The following is a 22,232-nucleotide window of genomic DNA, read 5'->3' as shown; positions in this document are numbered from 1 at the left end:
AGACATGGGGCAAAGCGACTACGTGTTGATCAGAGCTCAGGTGTTGAAGATGTGAAGGGGCTCATCATTGGGTCTGTGTGGTCATGTTGGAGTAAAGTGATGAAGGGGGGGTTGTCTGTTGTCTGTGCACATGTGTATGTTTGGAGAACTGGTGTTGACACAGACACAACCGCTCCATTGTCCTCCTCAGTCTGCAGTCAGGATGTTTGAGGGACGCCTCATCGCTCCACTCCCTCTAATCTCTGCTGGAACCAAAAACCCTGCGGCTCCACGGGCCTTTAGTCCTCCAAAGCACCGTGAGCGCCGGTAAAAATGAGGCACATGCTGGTGAGAAAAGCTGAGAAGGTTACTGCCGAAAATCATGGAGTAGTCAATTACAGATTACACACGAGCTGTTTTAAAATTGCAGGCAGGGAAATAACCAGAGGGATTACCCCAAATCCACCGAGTAATCCTTTGATTTCAACAGTTTTTGATTTAGTTTTGTCGTATGAACTTTAAAATAAATATATAAATATATAAAGCCACATAAACAACTTTTATTGTACCTCTCAGCACTTCAAAGTAATATTATCAGTCTATTTTACCTCTAATGGTTTAGACCCTGATTTTTGTGTATTTTAAAACAGAAAATGTCTCTTTTTATTCTGAAATGGGCAAAACTGTGTTAAATTACTGCGTTGTTGCTTAAATAAATTTAAATATTACGCACCCTTTAAAACGTTTCCACTTATAAAACAAGGAGATTCAGTCCTTTTACTTTAATAGAGTTGTGCAATGATAGTAGTGGTTATTACATATTAAATACCCATTTTGATCTCAGAAAACATTAAAACCATCCAAATATTTTTTGCATAGAACTTTACATCTCCACTTCTAGAAACATTCTGGTTCTATTTCTTTTTTTTAAGGCACATTTCCTTATCAATTGTTACTTTCACTTTAATTTGTTGCCAGATTTCTAATTTTATGAACATAATAGGAGTGTAATTCATGTCATGATGGTTCAGTGCAGACTTTTTGAACAGGTACAAAAAACTGATTCTGAATATATCAACCACAGATGATTGTTGATCCCAGAGCGGGCATACATTTTATTTAATTGCATTTTACTAACAGCCAAGACAGAACAAACAAACTGAGAAATATACTTCTTAAACACTCTAAACTATGGTTGATTTAAATTAATACTAAATACTTTCAGTTTAATTTACATCCACCGTGTGAAAAAGAACCAATGGTCACAATCAGCTGCAGCAGAAGGAGACGAAAAGTACAAGTACGGCAAGCAGTTCTATCATGTAATGTTTTAAAACAATACTGGGTAAAGCCTTTAGCATATTAAATAAATTAATTTGAAGTCAATAGAGATGGGATATATATGGCTGTCTGAAGGGAGCTGGATCTTGAAGATCTGTTATTTCAAAGAGCTGTTCAGTTTCATGTCACCTTATATGGCTGTATGTCGTGACGTAGAACGTACGTGATGCACGACGTAAGGGCTGTACCACGTGTCTTGTCAAGTGGGGAACCCCCCCCCCCCCATCCCTGCTGCACTCGCCCACTTTGCCTGTCCTCTTTCACAGTGTAATGCAAAGGAGGAGTGTTTGTCTCTGCGTTTGAGGAGGAACAAAATAAAACTAATAAATTGGGAATGACTCCACGACTTAGTTTCCATCATTTGTTGCAAAGAGCTGTTCAAAAGACTTGGATCGTGCTTACACTTAGCTCGCTAAGAAGACTGTTTTTTAATTTGCATGTTTGTTTCGTCTTTGCTTCTGGGAGGGCTATAGTCTGTAAAAAATACTATTTAAAAATGGTGTCTTTTTAAAATATTTTGTACCAAAACTATCCCAAACTGTGACCCTCATAGTGATGTAGGTAATGAACTGTGACATGAGTACTGTCACATCACCTGTGGCTGAGTGGTTAGAGCGGTTGTCCTCCAAAAGGAGAGTTGGGGGTTCAATTCCACCAGCAGTCACATGATGAAGTGTCCCTGGGCAAGACATTGAACTCCTCAGCCTTTTATATGTCCCATTGGTGCATGAATGTGAACTAAAACACTGATTAGTCTCTACAGATTCAGATTAGCTTTGTATAGATATAGTAGAGTGCTGTATGAATGGGTAAGGGCACAGATTGTGTTGTAAAGTGCTTTGAGTGTCTTGATTAGATAGAAAGGCACTATATAAGTACAGTCCATTTACCATTTACATTTCTAGTAAAGACTCAATTTTGGAATTGGAGATGTTATATAATGGCAGTAATGCACTTTAATCTCAGTCTCTGGTCATTAGCTCGTCAGTCTGGCCAGAATTCAACTCTGTTTCTCCAAACTGAGGTTGTTGAGAGAGGTTTCTACAACATGCAAAACTTTGTTTATGACTTTTAACAGAACTCTACTTAAAAAAAAAAAATCTGATTACATTTTGGCCAAATAGAATAAAAAGTTTGGTCAGGTTTGTAAAATATTTGTTGAAGTTTAGATTAAACAGAGATTATATTTCATTCATCCCCTGAGAGAAATAATTTACCCTAAATTAAGTTGGAGAGGCAGTTTAACTTCACATGAAAAACTATACCAAAACATGCTGTTGCTTTTATTCCTCTGTGAATTCCTGAGTCCACAATGATAAAGACAAAAATGCAGAATAAAACAATTTAAGCAGTTGTGAAGGACTGTGTGAAACATTTCAAGACTTCAGTGCCATCATAAAAAAACGAGCAAACCAAACCAAAGCTAAAAACAGATTTGGGAATTACTGGCCCATCACAGAGAATGCAGAACCTTAATATCAACTTCTCAAACATTAATTATTCATTTTGGAGCTTTGAGGCTGATAATGCGCAGCAGACTGGGTTTTATCCTCAAGGAAACTTCATCGCCCCCCAGGAAAGTGATATAAGTAGATTCATTTCAAGGTGGCTGTTACTCCAAAGACTTTATTAGATTTAGTTAATGAGAGAGCGAGGCAGAGCACAGGGTGGGGAGCTGGGACGTAATTAAGCCGCGAGTCTTGACGATGCCACTGTTACACACTTTGATTAAAAACACGCTTGGCAACTAATCTACACCAAATTAAAGTGGTTACATCATTTGGCATGGTCACCTTTGGTTCTTTACCGAAAATGAGATAAATCCCTCTTTCCTTCGCCTTCATCCGTTCGCACCACCTTCTGCACTCAAACTCCCCACATGCTGGGCTGTCCTTCTGAGATCTGGGTAACCTTTTTTCAGGTTTATAACTTCCATATGCCCTGCTGGGCCTTTTATGGCTTGACTGCGTAATACAGGAGAAGCTTTTATATTTCCAGGCCAGTACACATGTGTTTTCTTGTCTGAGCAATAATGAGTGTTAGTATAGATTTCCTGTGACTCAAACACCAGACTTAATTGACCCGAACAGCTCTGAGTGACTTGGCACCTCCCGTCTCAACCTTACCCCCCCTCTCATAGGGACCTTTCTCTGGGACAAAGAGGCTTTTGTCCTCGGGCCTGTGCCACGGCGCTCTGAAGCTTTGTTGACTGTTTCTGTCTGACAGAGCAAATAGCTCTGGCCTCCTTTTGTTTATTGTACATTTTTTTGAAGTTTGAACAAAGTTTACGCAAATGCCCCATTTTCTGATGTTGTCCGCTGCCGGCGGGGGGAAACAGACAAAGTAGCTGGGGTTATTGATTGTTGGGTTTTTGACTGTCTGTCACTGTCTGACCTCTTATCGCCTAACCTCCTGCTTTTTCTCAATCTCGTTGTCGCTGACAGGGATCACATATACACGGTGGACACGGAGACTGCCAACGGTGACGAGATCTTTTTCAGCAAGGTGAGTGAGACGTCAGATTCTCTGAGGATTTGCTGCGCTCGCTGCGCAGTGATCGACAGCGTAACCCTAATAACCTGGCTCGGTGTATTTGTGCGTGCACGTGCGTTTCATGCATGTTTACATCTATCTGCCCGTCAGCACTCACCCACCTGCTCACTGGTGGGAGCCATGGTGACCCCGCTAAGAAGATTATCCAATCAATCAGTTAGCAAACCACCTGCGTCATCCACGCTGATCAGCGGGGCAGCGGAAGTTGAGTGGGTGTGTACTGGAAGCTAAAAGGAAGGAGCTGGAGAGAATGGATTGATGCAGATAAACTGGGAACAGATAAGGAACACTTTCTAAATGAACTGCAAATCAAAGATGCAGTACTGTGCAGAAGTCTCGAATCATCCCTTTTGTGTTTTGCCTCCAAGCAGCCAGACTTACTTGAAATCTTCTAAAAGTATATTTAATTACATGTATGTTCCTTTAGACTTTCTGAAGGTCTTTTAAATCTTTTCTGTGGACATTAGCTGCCTTTTCACTCATTTTTAGGTCCAGTATCTGATCATTTTCAGAAGGAATTTGTGCATGTGTGGGCTTATTAAGCTACCCGTCTTATACTTTTAAATGATTCAGGCAAAAAAATTCCTAAACTGAAGCAACAGACCAGTGTTGGGTCGACAGAAATCCTAATAACCAATTTTAAATTGTAATTTTAGGTACTTTGTTACCAGCTGCCAGTCATAATAAGACACTTTTTTCCATCCATCCATCCATCCATCCATCCATCCATCCATCCATCCATCCATCCATCCATCCATCCATCCATCCATCCATCCATCCATCCATCCATCCATCCATCCATCCATTCATCCATCCATCCATCCATCCATCCATCATCTTTACCCACCTCTTCCTTGGGTCACTGGTGCCCATGTCCAGCCATTACCGTGTCCCATTTCTTTAAATGAATTTCTGAAAAATACTAAAGATACAATTTAAAATAATAATTACCAACAAGGGGATTCCCAAAAATCCATTTATTTTGCCAAGTCTTTGCTTGATTGTTTTTTTATTTGTTTCCTAAAGGTAGTATTTATATTTTATAGAGAGTTTTTTTTAATGCTGACACTTGTTTTGGCCAATTAACTGTCCTCTTTTTTTTTATTGGTTAAACAACACAGTGTTGTAATTTTATGTTGCCATAGTAGATTAAACAACTTGACTAAAATGAAGTAAAAATAGCTTAAGTAAAAACAAAAATAAAACAAACAAAAAAATAATAATTGAAGACTGTTGATCAAGACTCTTAACAAACTAGAAGGAAGTCTGGTTCTTTGAAAACAACATGTACCAAAATTTGGAATGAATCAAAACTTATGCACATTTTAGTTAAAGGAAATAAAAGGACATTGTACAACTCTGTTGCACATATTCAGATTATTTTAACAGTTTTTCATATACAAATCAATAGACTTTTGGTCATCGTTACCACTCTCTAATCTGGTCAAACCACTTCTCTCTAGCAGTGCTTGTCCTGAACATAATAGACGCTAACTAAACCCAAACAGGGCTCTCTTTATACAACCACCCTCCATCCCTCCACCTCATCCACTTCAATGTCCAAGCCTGGCGAATGGGTCTTAATGAGAGCAGGCTGGAGATGAAAGGCTGGTGGGAGAGGCGACTACTGATTGATGACTGAGGGTCTTTAATCAGCGGCTGAGCTCCAAACATGTTTAACAACAGCGTCGCAGCGTATGCAGCGGTCTGAACCTGTGGCTGAGCGCTGACCCTCCGGCCACACAAGGAGGGGTCCGGAGTGGGGTGTGTGTGTGTTAGTATTTGTGACTTGTCATTGATGGATAAGTGCATGTTAGATGTAAGATGTGGTGGGTGTCCTTTCTGATCCAGGACCAGTGTTGTAGAGTTAAACTGATCATCAGTCAGTGGTTAGAATAAAGTTCACCTCAAAGCTGTTTCCTCATGAGGGAAATCAATAATTGGAAATGCTAAATGATGATTATTGACCAGCGTGTGGACGGGTTATTGAGCTGTATTGAGCCGTCTGCTTCTTTTTCCTCTTTTAATGTTTATCAGTTTGGTTTCATTTCTTTACGCATTATTTTCAGAAAATGACGTGGAAGTCCAGACAGCCAGATGTGGACACCTGCAGAATGAAAGGAAAGCATAAGGTAAGAAAACACATGTAAACTCTGCATATGCAGCTTTCACCTTTATGTCATTTATGGAATGAATCTCACATTGTTCTGTACAAAACCTTTCCAGAGTACATCCGATTTAATAACATACAGTCTCCCACTCTGCTCCTCACATTTATACACACTAAAAGAACCCTAATTTGCAATAACATGTTATTTATGGTTTATATGAGCATCTGCTCTAATATTTTATGGATCGTGTCATTGGTGATATTTATATTTATCTTTAGTTTTGCTACATTTTTTTCCGATTCAAGCAAGATTTATTATTCCAATATTCCTTGAGAAAGCCCTTAAAAGGCTCATAAAATTTTGCTGCAAACATCTCCCCTGATGAAGTGTTACTGTGTGTTGCGCATGCTTCTTGCTCGTTTTACATGCTACATTTCAGAGGAAAAAACAAGAAAAAAATACCTTCTTGTTGTTCAAACTATGAGAAGATAACAGTAAAGTCATAAATGTCACCGTGGACTTTCTGTCTTCTTATTGTCTTTGTTTCTTTTCCTGCCCTGCGCTCCCGAAGGACGAGTGTCACAATTTCATCAAAGTCCTCCTGCAGCAAAATGACGACACCTTGTTTGTTTGTGGAACAAACGCTTTCAATCCCTCTTGTCGAACCTACAAGGTAGGGTAGCAGATGAATCTACAGAAATGTACCTCAATGGCAGATAAATGTCATACATGCTGCACAGAGAGTTGTAAAATTCCTTTCTTGTGTTGTTGCTCACACACACACACACATTTCCAGTTTTTTTTATATATATATATATATATTTTTACTTCAGCTGTAAAAGTTGCCATGGTATGAGTGTAGTTAGATGACTTTCACAAGTCAGCAGGCCTCCTCTTAAGTCTTTATCTGCAGGTTGACACGCTCGATTTAGAAGCACAGAAACCTATCAACCCATATTTTTCACCCACACATGCACACAGTGTGAAATGCAGGTGATGACACAGTCCTGAAATCCAATTCAACCATCTCCTGTAAACTTCTGCAGGGTCATATTCAGGCAGGCATGTCTGGAAAACTTTCAATCAATTTTTTCTTTTTTTTTACTGTGGTTGAAAAAATGTTGCAGGTAAAAATTAGGAGTGACTTGCAGGAGACGAATAAAGCTGTCAATAAATCGACAAGAAAGGAAGAAGAAAGCTAAGGAAGCAGATGGGAAAACATAAAAACAGATGTGCCAGTTGAGATTTTCCCTCCTTCGATTGTAAATCTGCAGTACATGATGCTGTAAAAAAAACAAACAAACATATATATATAACAATTTTGATCAGAATTAAAATTGTGTAAATTAAAGTCACTAAAGTTCGTATCTTAGATCTTAGTACTGTTTTTCTTTTACATTTTATTGTTGGATGTAACTGGGACCCTGTTTACACAATTTCGAACCACCACATGTAAGTCATGTGCGAATGCATCTACCTTATTCAAAAATGTCTGGGGAAGGACACCCAGACCCCCCACTCCCACCCCCGCCCACTATTTGCGTTCTGGCATCGATCAGTTTACAAATTAAACACTTTTACTTGGTACAACTACCGTGTTATGATTCTGTAAGTTTGAAGTAGTTTCTGATGCTGCTAATTTTTTCCAAACTGTAATAAAAAAAAAGTTAATTTAGTGTGTCTTGAATGAAAAATTCCCCATGTTTAAAAATATAAATATTGTATTAACACTATTAAAGAACATGTCTTAAGTATTTATATTACAGTAGTCCCTTGTTTATCGCAGGAGATCTGTACTCTGAAGCCCCGCGACAAGTGAAAAACCGTGAAGTAGAAATAGTAGTACATGCAGTAAGTAGTAGTTTATTTTAGCATTTAGAAAAAATAAATAAATAAAATAAAAAGCCATTTTCAACACTTCCCAAACTCTTGCAATATTCTAAACAATCGTTCTAAACTCTAAACGCGTCATGATTTCAGCTCTGCGCCTCAGCTGCACTCAGCCACCAGCAAGTGCTTTCGGCCACGCCCACTCCCCACGTTCTGCATGGAGAACAGCTGATCAGCTGCAACAGGAAGCGTATCCTGCAGTGTGGGCTGCACAGAGATGCAGGAGGAAGCTTTTTTTCCAGCTTTGTGGGTTGCACAAAGGTGCAGCAGGTGCTAAATAATTTTAAATAATTTATTTTAAATAAAAATTCCATGCCGATCATGCGGCTCATCCATCAATCAGCCATTATGTGTAGTGTCCAGTCTTATTTTGAAAAAACGCGATAGAGCGGGTCCGCGATAAACGAACTGCAGCGAGGGACTATTACATATATTTCCATTGCATTGAAGAGACAAATTGAAGAAAATTATTTCATAAACATGAGGGTTATGAGGGAGTCCCTGAAACTTTTGCTCCCCTGTAACGGGTCACTGAACCCAAAAAGTTTGAGAACCCCTGGCTTAAAGTTAGTTAGGGTGAATTCAATTTAATTCAGTTTATTTATATTGTATAGCGCCATGTCACAACAAAAGTCATCTCAGGACACTGAACAGAAAATGTAGATGGAAAAACTTGGTAATGCAAATATGATGCTTTAGCGAAGAACAAGTAGTACGCCATTGGGGAATTTATTTAATTAGTAATGTTATGTTGTTCTTTCTAGGGAGTGGGAACTTCACCTTCCAGTCCTGTGGCAGCTTATCTGACTATTGGTAGTGCCTGTGAATTCCTTCTGTCAAGGAAATAAACTTTAAAAACGGAAAGAAGAAAGATTAGAGTCAACCTAGCTCAGGTTTTCTTGAGGCAGAAAGATTTACAAGCTGTTAAGGGGCTTTAGGTTCAGTTTTGATTTTGTTTTAAACTGCTTAGTTCCTTTTAATTAATCTTTTTCACATTGCATCAAGGTCAAAATAAAGTGTGGACTACAATTCTTTTTATAAGACAATCTTTTTTGCATTTGCAGCATTTTAGCGAACGCACTGCAGAAGTCTCCCATCTTAAACTAACTAAATAAAAATACATTTCAATTAATAGAACATAATCAAACACAATTTTTGTTTCCAAGCCTGCTCAAACTTCTAAAAGACCACAAGAATTTATGTTAGTTAGATAAAATATGAAGTATTAGGACAGAGAAATCTGATGAGCAAAGTTTGCGCACGAAACAAAGACAGCCTGGGACAGAGCGACAGCAGGACAGAGCGACAGCAGGACAGAGCGACAGCAGGACAGAGCGACAGCAGGACAGAGCGACAGCAGGACAGAGCGACAGCAGGACACACTCAGCGGCGGTTTCGTCCTCATGAACGTTATTGTTGTCTTTGTTGGGATGTGATGCGACAGAAGCAGCACTCAGAGATCTTATCTGTGTAGCCTGTGGCGAACTCTCTCCTGCTTTGGTCCACTAGGTCTGTTTATCAGAAAAGCTAGACATTTCTGCTCTGTTGCCTTTATGGTTCAGCATGCTAAGCACACAGAATGGATGTCTTTCAACTCACCAACTCCCACTGCAGGGAAAGTGGAATTTATGTCTCTGCATTTATCAGGGGTGGTTAGCTTTTATAGCGCCTCAGGTTATGGTTTCAAGGTTGGTTTTAGCCGTTACTGCGCTGATATTGCTGCCGGAGTTAATATGAAGTGTAGGGAAGTGCTGTAAAACAAAGCAAGGTTTGGTCAAATGGCCTTGCTTGGAGACACAAGCATGCCTCCCCGTGACAGAACAGTCAGAGAATTTGATTAATTGATTTTGTCTGTAGCAATAAGGTAAACCCTTCTTTCATATTCGCTCCAATTAGCCACCATTTTGGAGCCATTTTGATGTTCTTGGTATGGCAAGCCCCGGTTTTGTTTAGAAACATGTGTGACTTTTATATTGAATTTTTGCACCCAGTCAGTCTGAACACATGTAAGGGAGAAAAAGTGTGTGAGTACATCAAACAAGTGTTGAAACCTTTGCAAACATGCCACATTGCAACACACGTTTTTCAAAAAGCATCACACACCCCACTCTGCTGGCAGACTCTCTGGGCAGATACTGGGCCTTTGATGGCCCACTGGGCTCATCCAGGCTGTTTGGTCAAAAAGAGTGTGTGTGTTCTGTGTGTGTGTGGTTAAATCCACCTTGGCCACAGTCCGGTTCTCCATCTCCCCAGTGTGACAGCACTAAAAAGAGCTTCTGTTTTGGGGCCAGCCTCATCCCACATTAATCAACAAAGCTGGGAGGGCGAGCAGGAGGGAATGGGAGGCATGGAAGGGGAGTAAAGAGGTGGAAGGAGGCAGAAAGTCGGGAGAAAACAGGGGGCAGAGAGGGCGTCGGACTGAGCCAGCAACATCACACACTGTTTTGTGTTCTGACACTTTCGCTGCCAGGTTATCTTTTTATTTTCACGTCTCTCCGAGTCTTTCTTTCTTTCTTTTTGCTGTCTTCATTAGTTTGTACACCCCATTCAGTGCACTTTGACCCACAAATGCATGTAGAAACACCCCTGTCAGACACCTTAGCAACATGGCACACCACGCAACTCTTTTTTCCTTCTCTTAATCCCTCTTGCCTCACCTCTCTCCTCCCTTCGTCTTCTGCCAACTTTAATACCTCTCTCCGTTCGTCGCTGCCGCCACTTCTCCGTCTTTCCCTCTCTTCTCTCTTGCTTTCTCCCACTGTCACGCTCTTGCTGTGCTGTAATAATAAACACCCCATCCAGCTGGGTTGATGTATGAATGGAGTCAGTTTCATCGCCTGTTGCCGGGTGAAGCTGGGGTGAGGGAATCGGTGGGGAGCCTCGAAGTCTCTGACTTCCAGGTGATGATACTGTTTGTACTTGAAAGTTGCAGCATTTGAAACAATTTGTGCCGGCAGAAGTAGCTGAAGTATTGTTGCTAGGCGAAAAATGAAGTTTACGTGATTTCTTTCTGCTGATGCTATTTCAGGAGCCGACTGATGATTAAAATGTATTTCATTTAAAATGTTACATTAGAATGGAAAGTTAATTATACAGTTATTATGTTTAGTGTTATAAATTCTACTAAAACATACCAGAAGGAGAGAAGGAGGTGATGAATATGAAATATGAAAACAGCATCGTCCAAAGTTGAGGTTAAGATCCCACCATGGGCCATAAAACACCAAATGAAGGTTCACAAGAAGGTCTTGAGAAATCAAGATAAATAAAAAAAGATTGATAAGAGCACATTTTATGTGTAAATGTTGTTAAAGACAAAAACAATGATTATAAACAGATAAAATAACATAATGGTTATTGAGACGGTTTCTGTTGTCATTATGTTTTTGTTCTTTTTCTTTATTAGCTAATTTGTACTACGGCAGAAAATAGTTTATATTACACACCCTCGTTGTTATTTTGTGGGTTGAAAGCGAAAATAACAACAAAATAAAATAAAAAATAGAGAACCACTGAATTAAAGCACGATTGTTGTTCAGGTATCTGCAAAGTTTTCAGTGTTGTTGAGAAAGGGGGATCGTGGAAAGCTTTCATCCGCCTCAGATCGAGTTCACAGAAAAAACAACCATGACTATTAATCACCAGGGAGATGCTTTCCTTTTTAGTGGTTTTCAAACCCTCTTCTGCACCAGGTGTGAACTTGTGCACTCGACTTTATGAATGGAGAGTGGTTGCAGGTGAAAATATGGATTACATAGAAACACATGTGGGACTCAACGCAGCTGCAAAGTGTCAAACAGCTTCTGAAAATGACCTGCAGGGCTAATCCACTGGGGTCTGTCACTGTCTCTTTTTCTTTTTTTTATTTATTTTAATAACTTGGTTGAAACAAGTTTTTTTATTTGAATGTGCTGACTTACTACAGACTACCCTTGAGCACAAATAACTACTTTTTTTTTGGCATCAGGCAGTTCTGTTGACTAATGCCAAAAAAGCTTTAATTGCCTAGTTAGGTTGGGTCAGCATGAACCTTTAGAGTTGATTCAACTTATTTAGTGCTTGGTCTGATTCATATCTCTTGCAGTAGTCAAACTAATTTGGTTTGGTAGACATTTTATTTGCTTATGTGTCAGTTTTGTTAAAAAACCCATGCATTTCTATATGTAACAACTCTATAGATAGAAAAAAAACCTGACAAACCTCAATTCAGCTTTTCAATATGTAATGTAAAACTGGTTCAGTTGACTGAGTTTAACTGAAACCCCAAGTGTTTCATTTCTACAAAACCAATAATTGCAGTTGTCTTCAATAATAATAATAATTAAAAAAAGCATCCAGTAACAGAAACAAATACTTTGAGTCTTCCAAGCATTTGTTACATGGAATCAGAACCTCACAAGCAATTCTGACCCAATTATAACGTTCCTAATGGGCATGTTTTGGCCCTGCTTGGTGTTTGTCTAATTAATTAGCATATAGCCTATAGAAAGCACAAATGAGCTGCTGTAGTAATTAATTCATTCAAATACAATATACCTCAAGCTAAAATTACTGTATACATTAAATCTGCAAGGATACAGTAGATCCCCACAACAGTGTGTGTGTGCATGTGTGTGTGTGTGAAGCAGGCCTGACAACATCTAACAACTCTATATTCCCCTTTCTTTGTTTTAAATTATGTCCCCACAAAGCCTAAGCCCTCTCTTTCTTTGTCAACGCCAGTGAGGTTGACAGGATAATAATGTTAGTCTGGTAAACAATGGGAAAAAAAAAAAAAAATTCCATCAACCAGTTTAAACATTACATTTTCTTGTGTTTATGCTCGTTGTGGTGGAGCATGGCCGATTTAAGTATTTCTGTCAGCTCTTTTCAAAATATTGAATATTGCTTTTGACAGGGCTAATGCCATGGAAGGCACCACGAGCACATGCCAGCTCGACAGGAGACTGGAGCCTGACGCGTATCTGCGGCAAGGCTGGGAGTGTCCTCCACTGTTCTAGCGGCAGGAACAGATTAGTGACAGACGGCCAGGCCCAGCAGACAGAGGTCACTGTCTTGGTGAAAACAAGAGAGGAGATATAAATGGGGGGGGGGGGGGGGGGGGGCGGGGGGAGGTGTGAGAGATATGAGAGTTGTGACAGGGAGGGACAGGCTGCTTATGTTAGGCAGATTACACAGGAGCTGCTGACGTTTGATGCAAGTTCCCATGTCATTTTCTCCAGCTGTTTATCTGCCTGAAAAATAACAATATATGATGTGTTCACATTTATTTTATTTTAATTTCCAAAATAACAGAACAAGAGGTCAAGCATCACACTGCTGCTAGTGGTTCTGTTTGTTGTAAAAGGTCACTTCTAATTCTCTCGGCCAAATCAGCTTCAACAATTTCTCTGGTGAGGTTTTTTTTTTTTTTTTCCCACTATTGCACTGCAGTGCGTATGTGTGCGCGCGCCGGTTTGCGTGCACGTTTGACCTTTTTAGTGGGCAGATGATAACTGTTTCCGCCGAGACAGGAATAGAAAACAAAATGACCTGTTTAGAGAGCAGAAAGGGCGGCGTAAGCAGTTTGCAGACTTGTGAGCCTCTCTCGCTTCTATGGAGAGAAAAAGGAGAAAGTAAGAAAGCGTGGTCGTAAACAATAAGACAGAGGGAAATAGATATATGGAAAGAAACTATATTATTTATTGCAAACTAAGAAATTTGAAGTATAGTTGTATTTTTGGACCTCAATCCCTGATCAGTATTTGTTTTTGTTCTTAGTTCATGAACATTTGTATCCATAGCTTATTTTTTCCTGCTTCACCAGAACCAAACATGGGATAAAAAGAGACAAACTTCTCTAGATATTTGCAACTAGATCCAAACTAGTGACATTTAACAAGAACTCTAAATAGCTTTAGGAAATGGGAACACTGAGTAACTCAACAAAATTGGTTAAACTACTCTCCTAGTGCCACAAAAAGTCAACTTTTCTCTTTGAAGTGCGGATTAAAATATAGGATTTTAAAATGAAGGTTAACAAGCCTCGCTGAAGGAAAACTTCTCAGCACATGGCTGTTAAAACTGCAAAATATATCACTAAAATAACCACTACTATCTGATCCGATATTTTTAAACTTCTGTGGTTTAGTAAAAGTTTCTCGTATCCGCTGCTCAGGGCTGTGTGCTCACCCGTTTTCTCCCTTTTCACATATTTTATTCGTCTGCACAGCAAAAAGCACAGATTTAAGAAATCAGGCCAGGAGAAAGATGTGTAATAAATGGGCTGGAGATCTGTCTTGAGGGTTGTTAAAACTCTGCTGCAACATCAGTGCACATGGAGGATAAAAGATCCATCCACCCATACCGTGAAGCACATTACTGTGGAAAATGTCTGGTTTTTCATCTTTCTTTGTGACAGTTTCCCAGATACTCCCCATCTGTGCAGCTTTGACAGACATCAGTGGGATACGAGTGGCATCCAGGGGTGATTAGGTTAGATCAGTTTTAAATGGATGCACTCCTGGCCTGGAGAAGACAGCATTTGGAATAATTTTATCGATACACCCACCGGATCGCATTAACACACTTTCTGTTTTACTACTATCTTAAAACAGTCAAAGTTTTGACATTTGTTAAGACGTTCCTTTTTTTATTTTGACTTCAACAGGAAGTCATCACAGTCAAAGTTTTATTTTTAGTCAGTTGATTTGTTTGACACGCCACAGTTCTGACCTTTCACCTTTTTCTTGACCCTAGATGGACACCATGGAGCCTCTGGGGGAGGAGATCAGTGGGATGGCCCGCTGTCCGTACGATGCAAAGCACGCCAATGTTGCTCTTTTTGCTAGTAAGATTGAACAATTTTCTGTGACTTACTTATTTTTACATTAAAAAGCAAAGAACGACTGGATGACTGGTCAATTAATTAAGATGACTTTTGCTAATATCCACAAATCTGTATGCACCACAACTGATTAATTAATCATATTCCACAAACTTTTAAAAGAGTACTATTTATGCTTAATTATTAGCTTTTAAAACATTGTTTAATTTACTTTTTAAGAAAAGAAAGGCTACTTTTAGAGGGGAAAGTATAGATAACTTCATGCATGGAGCATCATTTATAACAAAATGTCAATAAATTGTAGAAAAGGTTAAAAAAAAAAGAATAAATTTGTTAGGATCATCACAATACCTGTCAAATTAATAATTCAGATAGTCTTCATTGTTCTTTCTCATCCTCATACAGTCCATTACTGCTGTAATGATCCAACATTTGCCGTCAAGCTCTTTGTACCCCCCATAAACTCAAACTAAGCAATAAAGAACAAAATTAAAAAAAAAGTTTAATAAGCTGCATCGGCTTTAACTCTTGAAATAGACCAAAATGTTTTTGCAACAATCAAACCTTGTGTTCAGTGGTGATCTATCCACCCACAACCAACTGCCTCCTTCCTCTGAGTCTGTCAGGTCCATCCTGACCATGTCTCAGTTCTTCTCTGTTCTGTTTGTGAGTCTGTTTGTCAGACTTGCAAACCAGTTCTGAACAAGAAAAAAATATGACATTTACTCATTAGACCCTAAATTGCATGTAATAACAATTATTTTAGTCAAAATCTTATTCATAGTATAAAATATTAAACTTTTGACTTAAAAAAGGCAAACATTCTAGTTTAAAAATGGCCTTAGACCATACTGTTATTGATAAAGATAAAGACTGGCACAGGAATCAACCACTTAAAAATCCAAATCTGTCCACCTCTACTGATTGTTAGTCTTTGTTCTTTGGATTTGTCTTTGAAAGCAAGGTTTTTGGCTGCTATGAGAAGGACAAAGTATTAATCCTATTTTTCTGCTATCTGTGGCTTTTTAATGGTGGAACAGTTTGGAAATAGTTTGCTATTTGTGTGCATTTGAGTGAGCAGTTAGTAGTGGTTGCATTTATTAATTTTATTGAGCTCCTGTGGTTTATTTTAATGGTGGTATTCTGACATTGTCAGAGGAGAAAGCCAGAGTTTGACATGTACAACAGAGCAAAACATCAATCTCTGGGCTACGTTTGTTCCATGTCAGGAATTCACTTCTTATTGAGATCATTGGAAATGCATCAGTGGTACTGTGGAAACAGAATAAATAATTTATCTTTGGCTTTCACTGTACTCTGCTGTTATCCATTTTGTTTCTCATTCAGTGTTTTCAATATGCATGTGATTAAAAATAAGTCACAAGTAGATGGGGCCAGAATGAGTCAGCTAGCTCTCTGTTGGTGGGGTGCTATCCACTGGCTGCTAAAGACATCCAGTTCTCGTTCACTGTGAACCGATTTATGGCACTATTGATGAGCTGTCCCTGCTGGTTTGAAGCACATGATGAGAGCAAATGCCAAACTTGTGCAGTGATGTGTTGCAGAGCAGCTTGGAAGGAGCTGGGAGCACTGAGTAATCAAGAGGGTTCCTCCAACTGCCATCCTTTCAATTATGTCGTTTGAGTTTCCACTGTGGTTTTAGCCGAAGCAGGCTGAGGTCATTCTGGTTCTGCATTGTGTTTTTGAAGCGTATGTGTGTATGGACGTGTGTAGAAGTGTGTCACTGTGGCTTTTTCTGGTGCTCTACACTACAGAAACTCAGTCTTTGGGATTTTAAAGGGTGTTTGTGAAAGAAAAAAGGTGCACCATGTTGAAAAGTTTGTTGTGCATCACTTAATTCTGTGAATCAGGTCTGAATCATCAAAAACATGTTTGTTCATCCAGTGACAAAGAGAATGAATCTCTTAGTAACTGTGCACTTTCTTTTCTTTTGAATTAATGTAACTCGCCTCACATTTTTCTCTTCTTTGTGGCAAATGTTTCTTTCTCTCTTTATTCTTTTTCTCTGTTTGTCTCCATCTTTCCTCCTCATTGCACTCTCTGTCTCTGCATTCCCTTTCCAGATGGCAAGCTGTACTCGGCCACCGTAACTGACTTTCTAGCGATCGATGCGGTCATCTATCGTAGCCTTGGCGACAGTCCGACTCTTCGCACTGTCAAACACGACTCCAAATGGCTGAAAGGTGAGTTGGGGATACACCAACACAGTTATGGTAGCTGGAAAGAAGCAACCTTGCTAAAAAAGGATGCAAACACACACTGGGGCTTAGGCATGCATGCTTCACTGTTCTGTGATTTATGATGTACGTGAAAACTCATCTTTGCACTTCTGTGTATAAATGACTGTGTACAGTGACACGTGCTAAAACGACACACTCTGCTTGATGCAGATTTATTTTGTCACTCTGCTCTAGCTGAAACTGCTCAGCTCCCAGAATGAAACAAGCACAAGTCCAGTAGGTCAAATCTCAATAAAGATAACTGTCTTTTCTCAGATGCAAATTGTTGTGCCGAGATAAAAGATTATAGATTGATGCTCGCAAGACTCTCAGTTGGACATTTTCTCCGTATTATGACAGAAATTGGACCAGTTTACTGTGAAATATGGTGTCAGAACTGTTTTGTCAGGACAAAATATCACTTTGACTCAAATGTTCGTTTCTTTTTTGCCTTCCTGCAGAGCCGTACTTTGTCCAGGCAGTCAATTATGGAGACTTCATCTATTTCTTCTTTCGGGAAATTGCCATGGAGTACAACACAATGGGAAAGGTAAGCACAGTTCTTTCTCAATTGTTTGAGCTCTAATCAGAGGTGACTTCCTATTTACTGAGAGAATCAGGAAGTGCCTGGGGAAGCCAACAGGATATGGGTGTATCACATAATGGGAAGGAGGCTTTTAGGAGCTGTTAAGTGGCCCAAACATATTTTAGCAATCCTGAACCGGATATGTGACCTAAAATAGATCCTAAAACAAAATATATTGATGTCTGGAGACCCACTTTTCATGTCTAAATATACCCCTTGAATTGCACATCCACATCCGTCCCTCAGCGCTCCCGTTTGACCTTTTGTCTCCAAATTTCCCAAAAGAAATTCCACACAAGTGACTTGAATCAGAAACTGAGAAGCTGAAGAACAAGCAGGCTTTTCTCAGGTATTCCACCAAGGGGACAGGATCGTCTCTCCTCATCCGCTCAGTTCAGTTTTGGATCTTGCAACGAGAAAGTTTAATTGAGCCGCAGGTAGTTACGTTATGAAAATGAATATGCACTTTGCAAAATAAATGAAATGGATTGCACGAGAGGGTCGGTAGAAGAACAGAGCCGAGGCGATGCAAAACACAGAAATAATGGATTCACTGCCAGAAATGACAGCCGTGTTATATAGAGCATGAATACAGATCAAGCTTCTCAATCTGCCGGGTGTTTTGAAAGCAGTGTCAGCGTAATTATGCATGTGGTGGGAGAAGTGATGGAGCAGAGAGCAATTTAACATTTAGTGAATGATATCTCTTCATTATATCCCAGCAAAATGGCCTTCTCTGACGATATAAAGAGTCGCCTGTGCTTTATCGCCAACTGACGAATGTACTTGAAGAGATACGTTTTTCAGTTTGATTGCTCAAGTATTACTTGGGAAAAACAAAGGATAAATATTTATTCACATTAGAGATTTAATAAGCATTTGTTTATGTATATGTGGGTAAATTTAAGCAGTTAAATTCAGAAGTACCGAGCACAAAAAAATGAGAAACTGGTATAAGTTTACATTTTTACCTGTTCCTCCAAATGCTTTTTATGCCATCAGTCCCTAAATATAGGAAGCTACTGTGCTTTTCATAGCTGCTGAATTTCTGATTCATATTTCTGTGTGAGGAAGTGAATACCTGTGGTGTGTGTGCAGAGGTGAGGGTGTGTATATTTGTAGAGATCTGATTTAAATGCATGTTTGCTCACAGTCACGCTGTCAATTTCAGGTCATGGTCGAAGTTGTAGCTGTTAAGTATAGTGTGACAACAGCTAATTACAACGCTGGCTGCAAGATCTAACAGCAGAACTGTAATTATAGCATGGCTCTTATTTGAAGCTGTATAGTTTAAACTTTCTGCTGCCAGGTGCTGACTCACAAACACACCAAAGCACACCAATTTACTCCTCTAGTTTAATTTACGTTATAGTGATAAATTGCTGGATTGAAACTGTGGTGTCTTTCAAATATTTGATTCATTTAACAAAAAGTTTTACAATGAATATTACAATGAAAGTTTTAGATTTTGTATTTTTATATTCTAGCTATTGAGAAAATAGTCTAAGCTTAATTGATTTCAGTTTCTATAGAATTAAAAAAAACTTGTACATTCTGAATAAGTACGTAGCTGTAAACAGTATTTCAGATCTTTTGAAGTGGAGTTTGGAGTAAAAGTTAAGATTAACAGATTTTTAAACAAATGCTGTTTTACATCAAATGCCAATTTTGTATTACATGGTAATTTACATAATATTATCTGGTTATTTGCAAGAGCAAATAGCAGAAGCAGCAGTAGCACTTCTGGTGCAGCCTGAGGCACTTCCTGCAGGAGTATCATAATATTTGTGTTGGAGTAGCTCTGTAATACAATACAAATACTGGTGTAAAGGTTTAGAAAATGGATGCAGGTGACTCTGTGCTGCTTGTCCTATTGGGCCTTACATCTGCTTTTGACACCATCGACCATGAGATCCTCATTTCCAGGCTGGAGCAGTGGGTGGGCATCACAGGGTCAGCCCTCAAATGGTTTATATCCTACCACTCTGATAGAACCTTTTTTGTAAACATCAAATATTTTAGTTCAGCATTGACAGCGCTTCAATGGGGGGTACCGCAGGGGTCCATCCTCGGTCCTCTTCTCTTTTTTTATACCTGCTACCACTAGGTACCACTAGGTTCCGTAAACATAACAATTCCTTTCATTTCTATGCTGATGACTGTCAAATTTACTTCACTCTGAAGCACACTGGTGCACGTTCTGTTCAGCCTCTTCTTGATTGCCTGGCTGACATCAGGGACTGGATGGCTTTAAATTTTTTAAGTTTCAATGAGAAGAAGACTGAAGTCATACTGTTTCCTACTAATGGCACGATCAAGAACCACTGCATCAACCTTTCCTCTCTAGCCCCGTTAGAGACACAAAGAGTCACAAATCTGGGGATGATAATGCACCCTTCCATGAAATTTAACAGTCATGTAAACATGATTGTTAAATCCTGTTTTTTCCAGCTGAGGCGACAGTCTAAGCCACAGGTGTCAAACTCCAGGCCTTGAGGGCCGGAGTCCTGCAACTTTTAGATGTGTCTCTGATACCACACAGCTTAATCAAATAAGGAGGTCATTAGCAGGACTGTGGAGAACTTGACTGCACTGAGAAGCTAATTCAGTCATATGATTCAGGTGTTTTGGACCAGTGCAACATCTAAAAGTTGCAGGACTCCGGCCCTCGAGGCCTGGAGTTAAGCTGAAGCCCATATTGCCCCAAAATAACCTTGAGACTGTAATACATGCATTTATAACATCCAGGCTCGATTACTGCAATGCACTTCTTTTTGGAATCAGTCAGACTTCCATTGCACAATTATAACTGGTCCAAAATGCTGCAGCCCAATTTTTAACCGGTACAGGCAAAAGAGAGCACATTACACCGTTCTGGCCTCCCTGCACTGGCTCCCAGTTTACTTTTGAATTCAGTTCAAAATCCTTCTGTATGTTTTCAAACATCTGAAAAGTTCTGCCCCTCTTATCTCAATGATCTCCTGCAGCCATATGTCCCACAGTGATCTCTGAGGTCAGCAGATCAGATGCTCCTAGTGGTTCCAGGAACCTGTCTCAAACTCAGAGGTGACAGGACCTTCTCTGTTGCAGGTCCAAGACTGTGGAATAATTTACCACTACATGTCAGGCAGGCTCCCACTCTCACTGTTTTTAAGTCTTGTTTAAAAACCCACTTTTATTCCCTAGCTTTTGACACTATGCAATTTGTTTTTAATCCAGTCTGTACCCTACAATGTTAGTTAGCGAACACAAAGTTAGCAAACTTCTAATTAATCTAAACAACCAATTATCGACTATTTAACGTTAAATAACACGTTAATTAATTAAATCAAGCCACACTGTGGCTTGATTGAATTAATATGAATTATATTGTTTAAATAAGCATACAAACAAATAAACATACCTCAACATGCTTCTTTAAGTGGGATGGGGAGTTTTTGAATGCTAATATCTCTGTTGTCTTCGGTAGGCATAAGAGGCATTTCATCCGGAAAGAGGAATCTTTCACTCCAACGTATGAAAAAAGTTCTTGTGTTGGACACCACCGAGTTCATCACCAGTGCAGTCGTCACCTGCTTTCAGAGTTTCACTGTTAGAAACTCAAACTTCCATCATGGTGCTGGTCACATCCAGAATGACTGATAACAACTTGCCTTGACAGTCACAGCGCTGGTCTGCGGTTGGCTTGGCCGAAGGCTCTAGAATGCTACTTCCGTTGGTTGCCCTCGACAACAAACAGGCATTGCCCAATCAGATTTCTTCTAATTTTATATTGTAGGAACGAGTAACTAAGATGGTTAAGGGAAATGTATTCAAGTAAAAGTACACATTTTATTGAGAAAATCTACTGAAGTAAAAGTGAAAGTCGCTAGAATTTTATATAGTGAATTAAAGATACGTCAAAATTCTACTTAAGGACAGTAACTAAGTATTTCTACTTTGTTACATTACAACACTGGTTAAGCGATATCTTCAACAATGACAATATTTGTTGTTCACAACATTTTCTGAAACAGAATTATTTCTTTAAACTGGAGGTCAAGTAAAACAACATGACAGTCAACAGTTCTGAAGGCTGCTCACGTATCGCGGTAGTTTTTCCCCCACACATTTTTACTAATCACAGTGAAATAACACTGAAATGCAACTGATGCAGAGGCTTTGTAAAATGTGCTATTTTTTAATATCTGCTTTCACACAAAATTGTTTCTCCATCTTGTCATATTTAAAAGAAAAAGCCCAACAATGAAAGGTGACAAAGTGTGACAGCTCATAATTTGGCACAAAAGCCAGCAAATTTTAAAAAAAGCAACATAAAAATCTATTTATTCTGACTCTGAATGTGAGACTATCATTTTTTTTTTCTTATTTGGTGAAAGCCACTATTCATCATCTGTCAACTCCATCTGAGACTGGGCCAAAGGCAGAACACAAGTCACATCCATTACAGAGCTCAGAGAAAAGCGTTAGCTTTCACACCTCCAGACACTTTGAAATCACTAGTTAACCTATAACATGCATGTCTTTGGATTGTGGATTGGTTTGAGAGGGTGCCACGTGCAATATAATGAATTGCCTTGAGTTTTGTAGATGTCTTCTTTGCTCTCCAGCGTCAATTAGGATCTCTATTGTAAAACTGTCCATCATGAGTCTGACAGCGCTGTAGGGGTGCAATGCTAAATCCACAGAGTACTCTTTTCACTTAA

At 39.3% G+C, this 22,232-nt stretch overlaps 1 protein-coding gene across 2 annotated transcripts in view; it reads left to right on the top strand.

Annotated features, from left to right (window-relative positions):
• sema6a (sema domain, transmembrane domain (TM), and cytoplasmic domain, (semaphorin) 6A) overlaps positions 1-22,232 on the top strand; it is a 68,830-nt gene that overhangs the window by 9,769 nt on the left and 36,829 nt on the right. For both annotated transcript variants that reach the window (XM_037680968.1, XM_037680967.1), the window contains exons 3-8: positions 3,765-3,825; positions 5,943-6,005; positions 6,556-6,657; positions 14,613-14,703; positions 16,785-16,904; positions 17,402-17,490. In XM_037680968.1, coding sequence (XP_037536896.1) covers positions 3,765-3,825; positions 5,943-6,005; positions 6,556-6,657; positions 14,613-14,703; positions 16,785-16,904; positions 17,402-17,490 — 526 coding nt within the window. The remainder of the gene's footprint in view (positions 1-3,764; positions 3,826-5,942; positions 6,006-6,555; positions 6,658-14,612; positions 14,704-16,784; positions 16,905-17,401; positions 17,491-22,232) is intronic.

This window comes from Nematolebias whitei, chromosome 8, assembly GCF_014905685.2.
Source record: "Nematolebias whitei isolate Nwh7 chromosome 8, NemWhi1, whole genome shotgun sequence".
Taxonomy (NCBI): Eukaryota; Metazoa; Chordata; class Actinopteri; order Cyprinodontiformes; family Rivulidae; genus Nematolebias; species Nematolebias whitei.
Note: the sequence above shows the minus strand (reverse complement) of the source record. Positions and strands in the feature narration are given on the sequence as shown.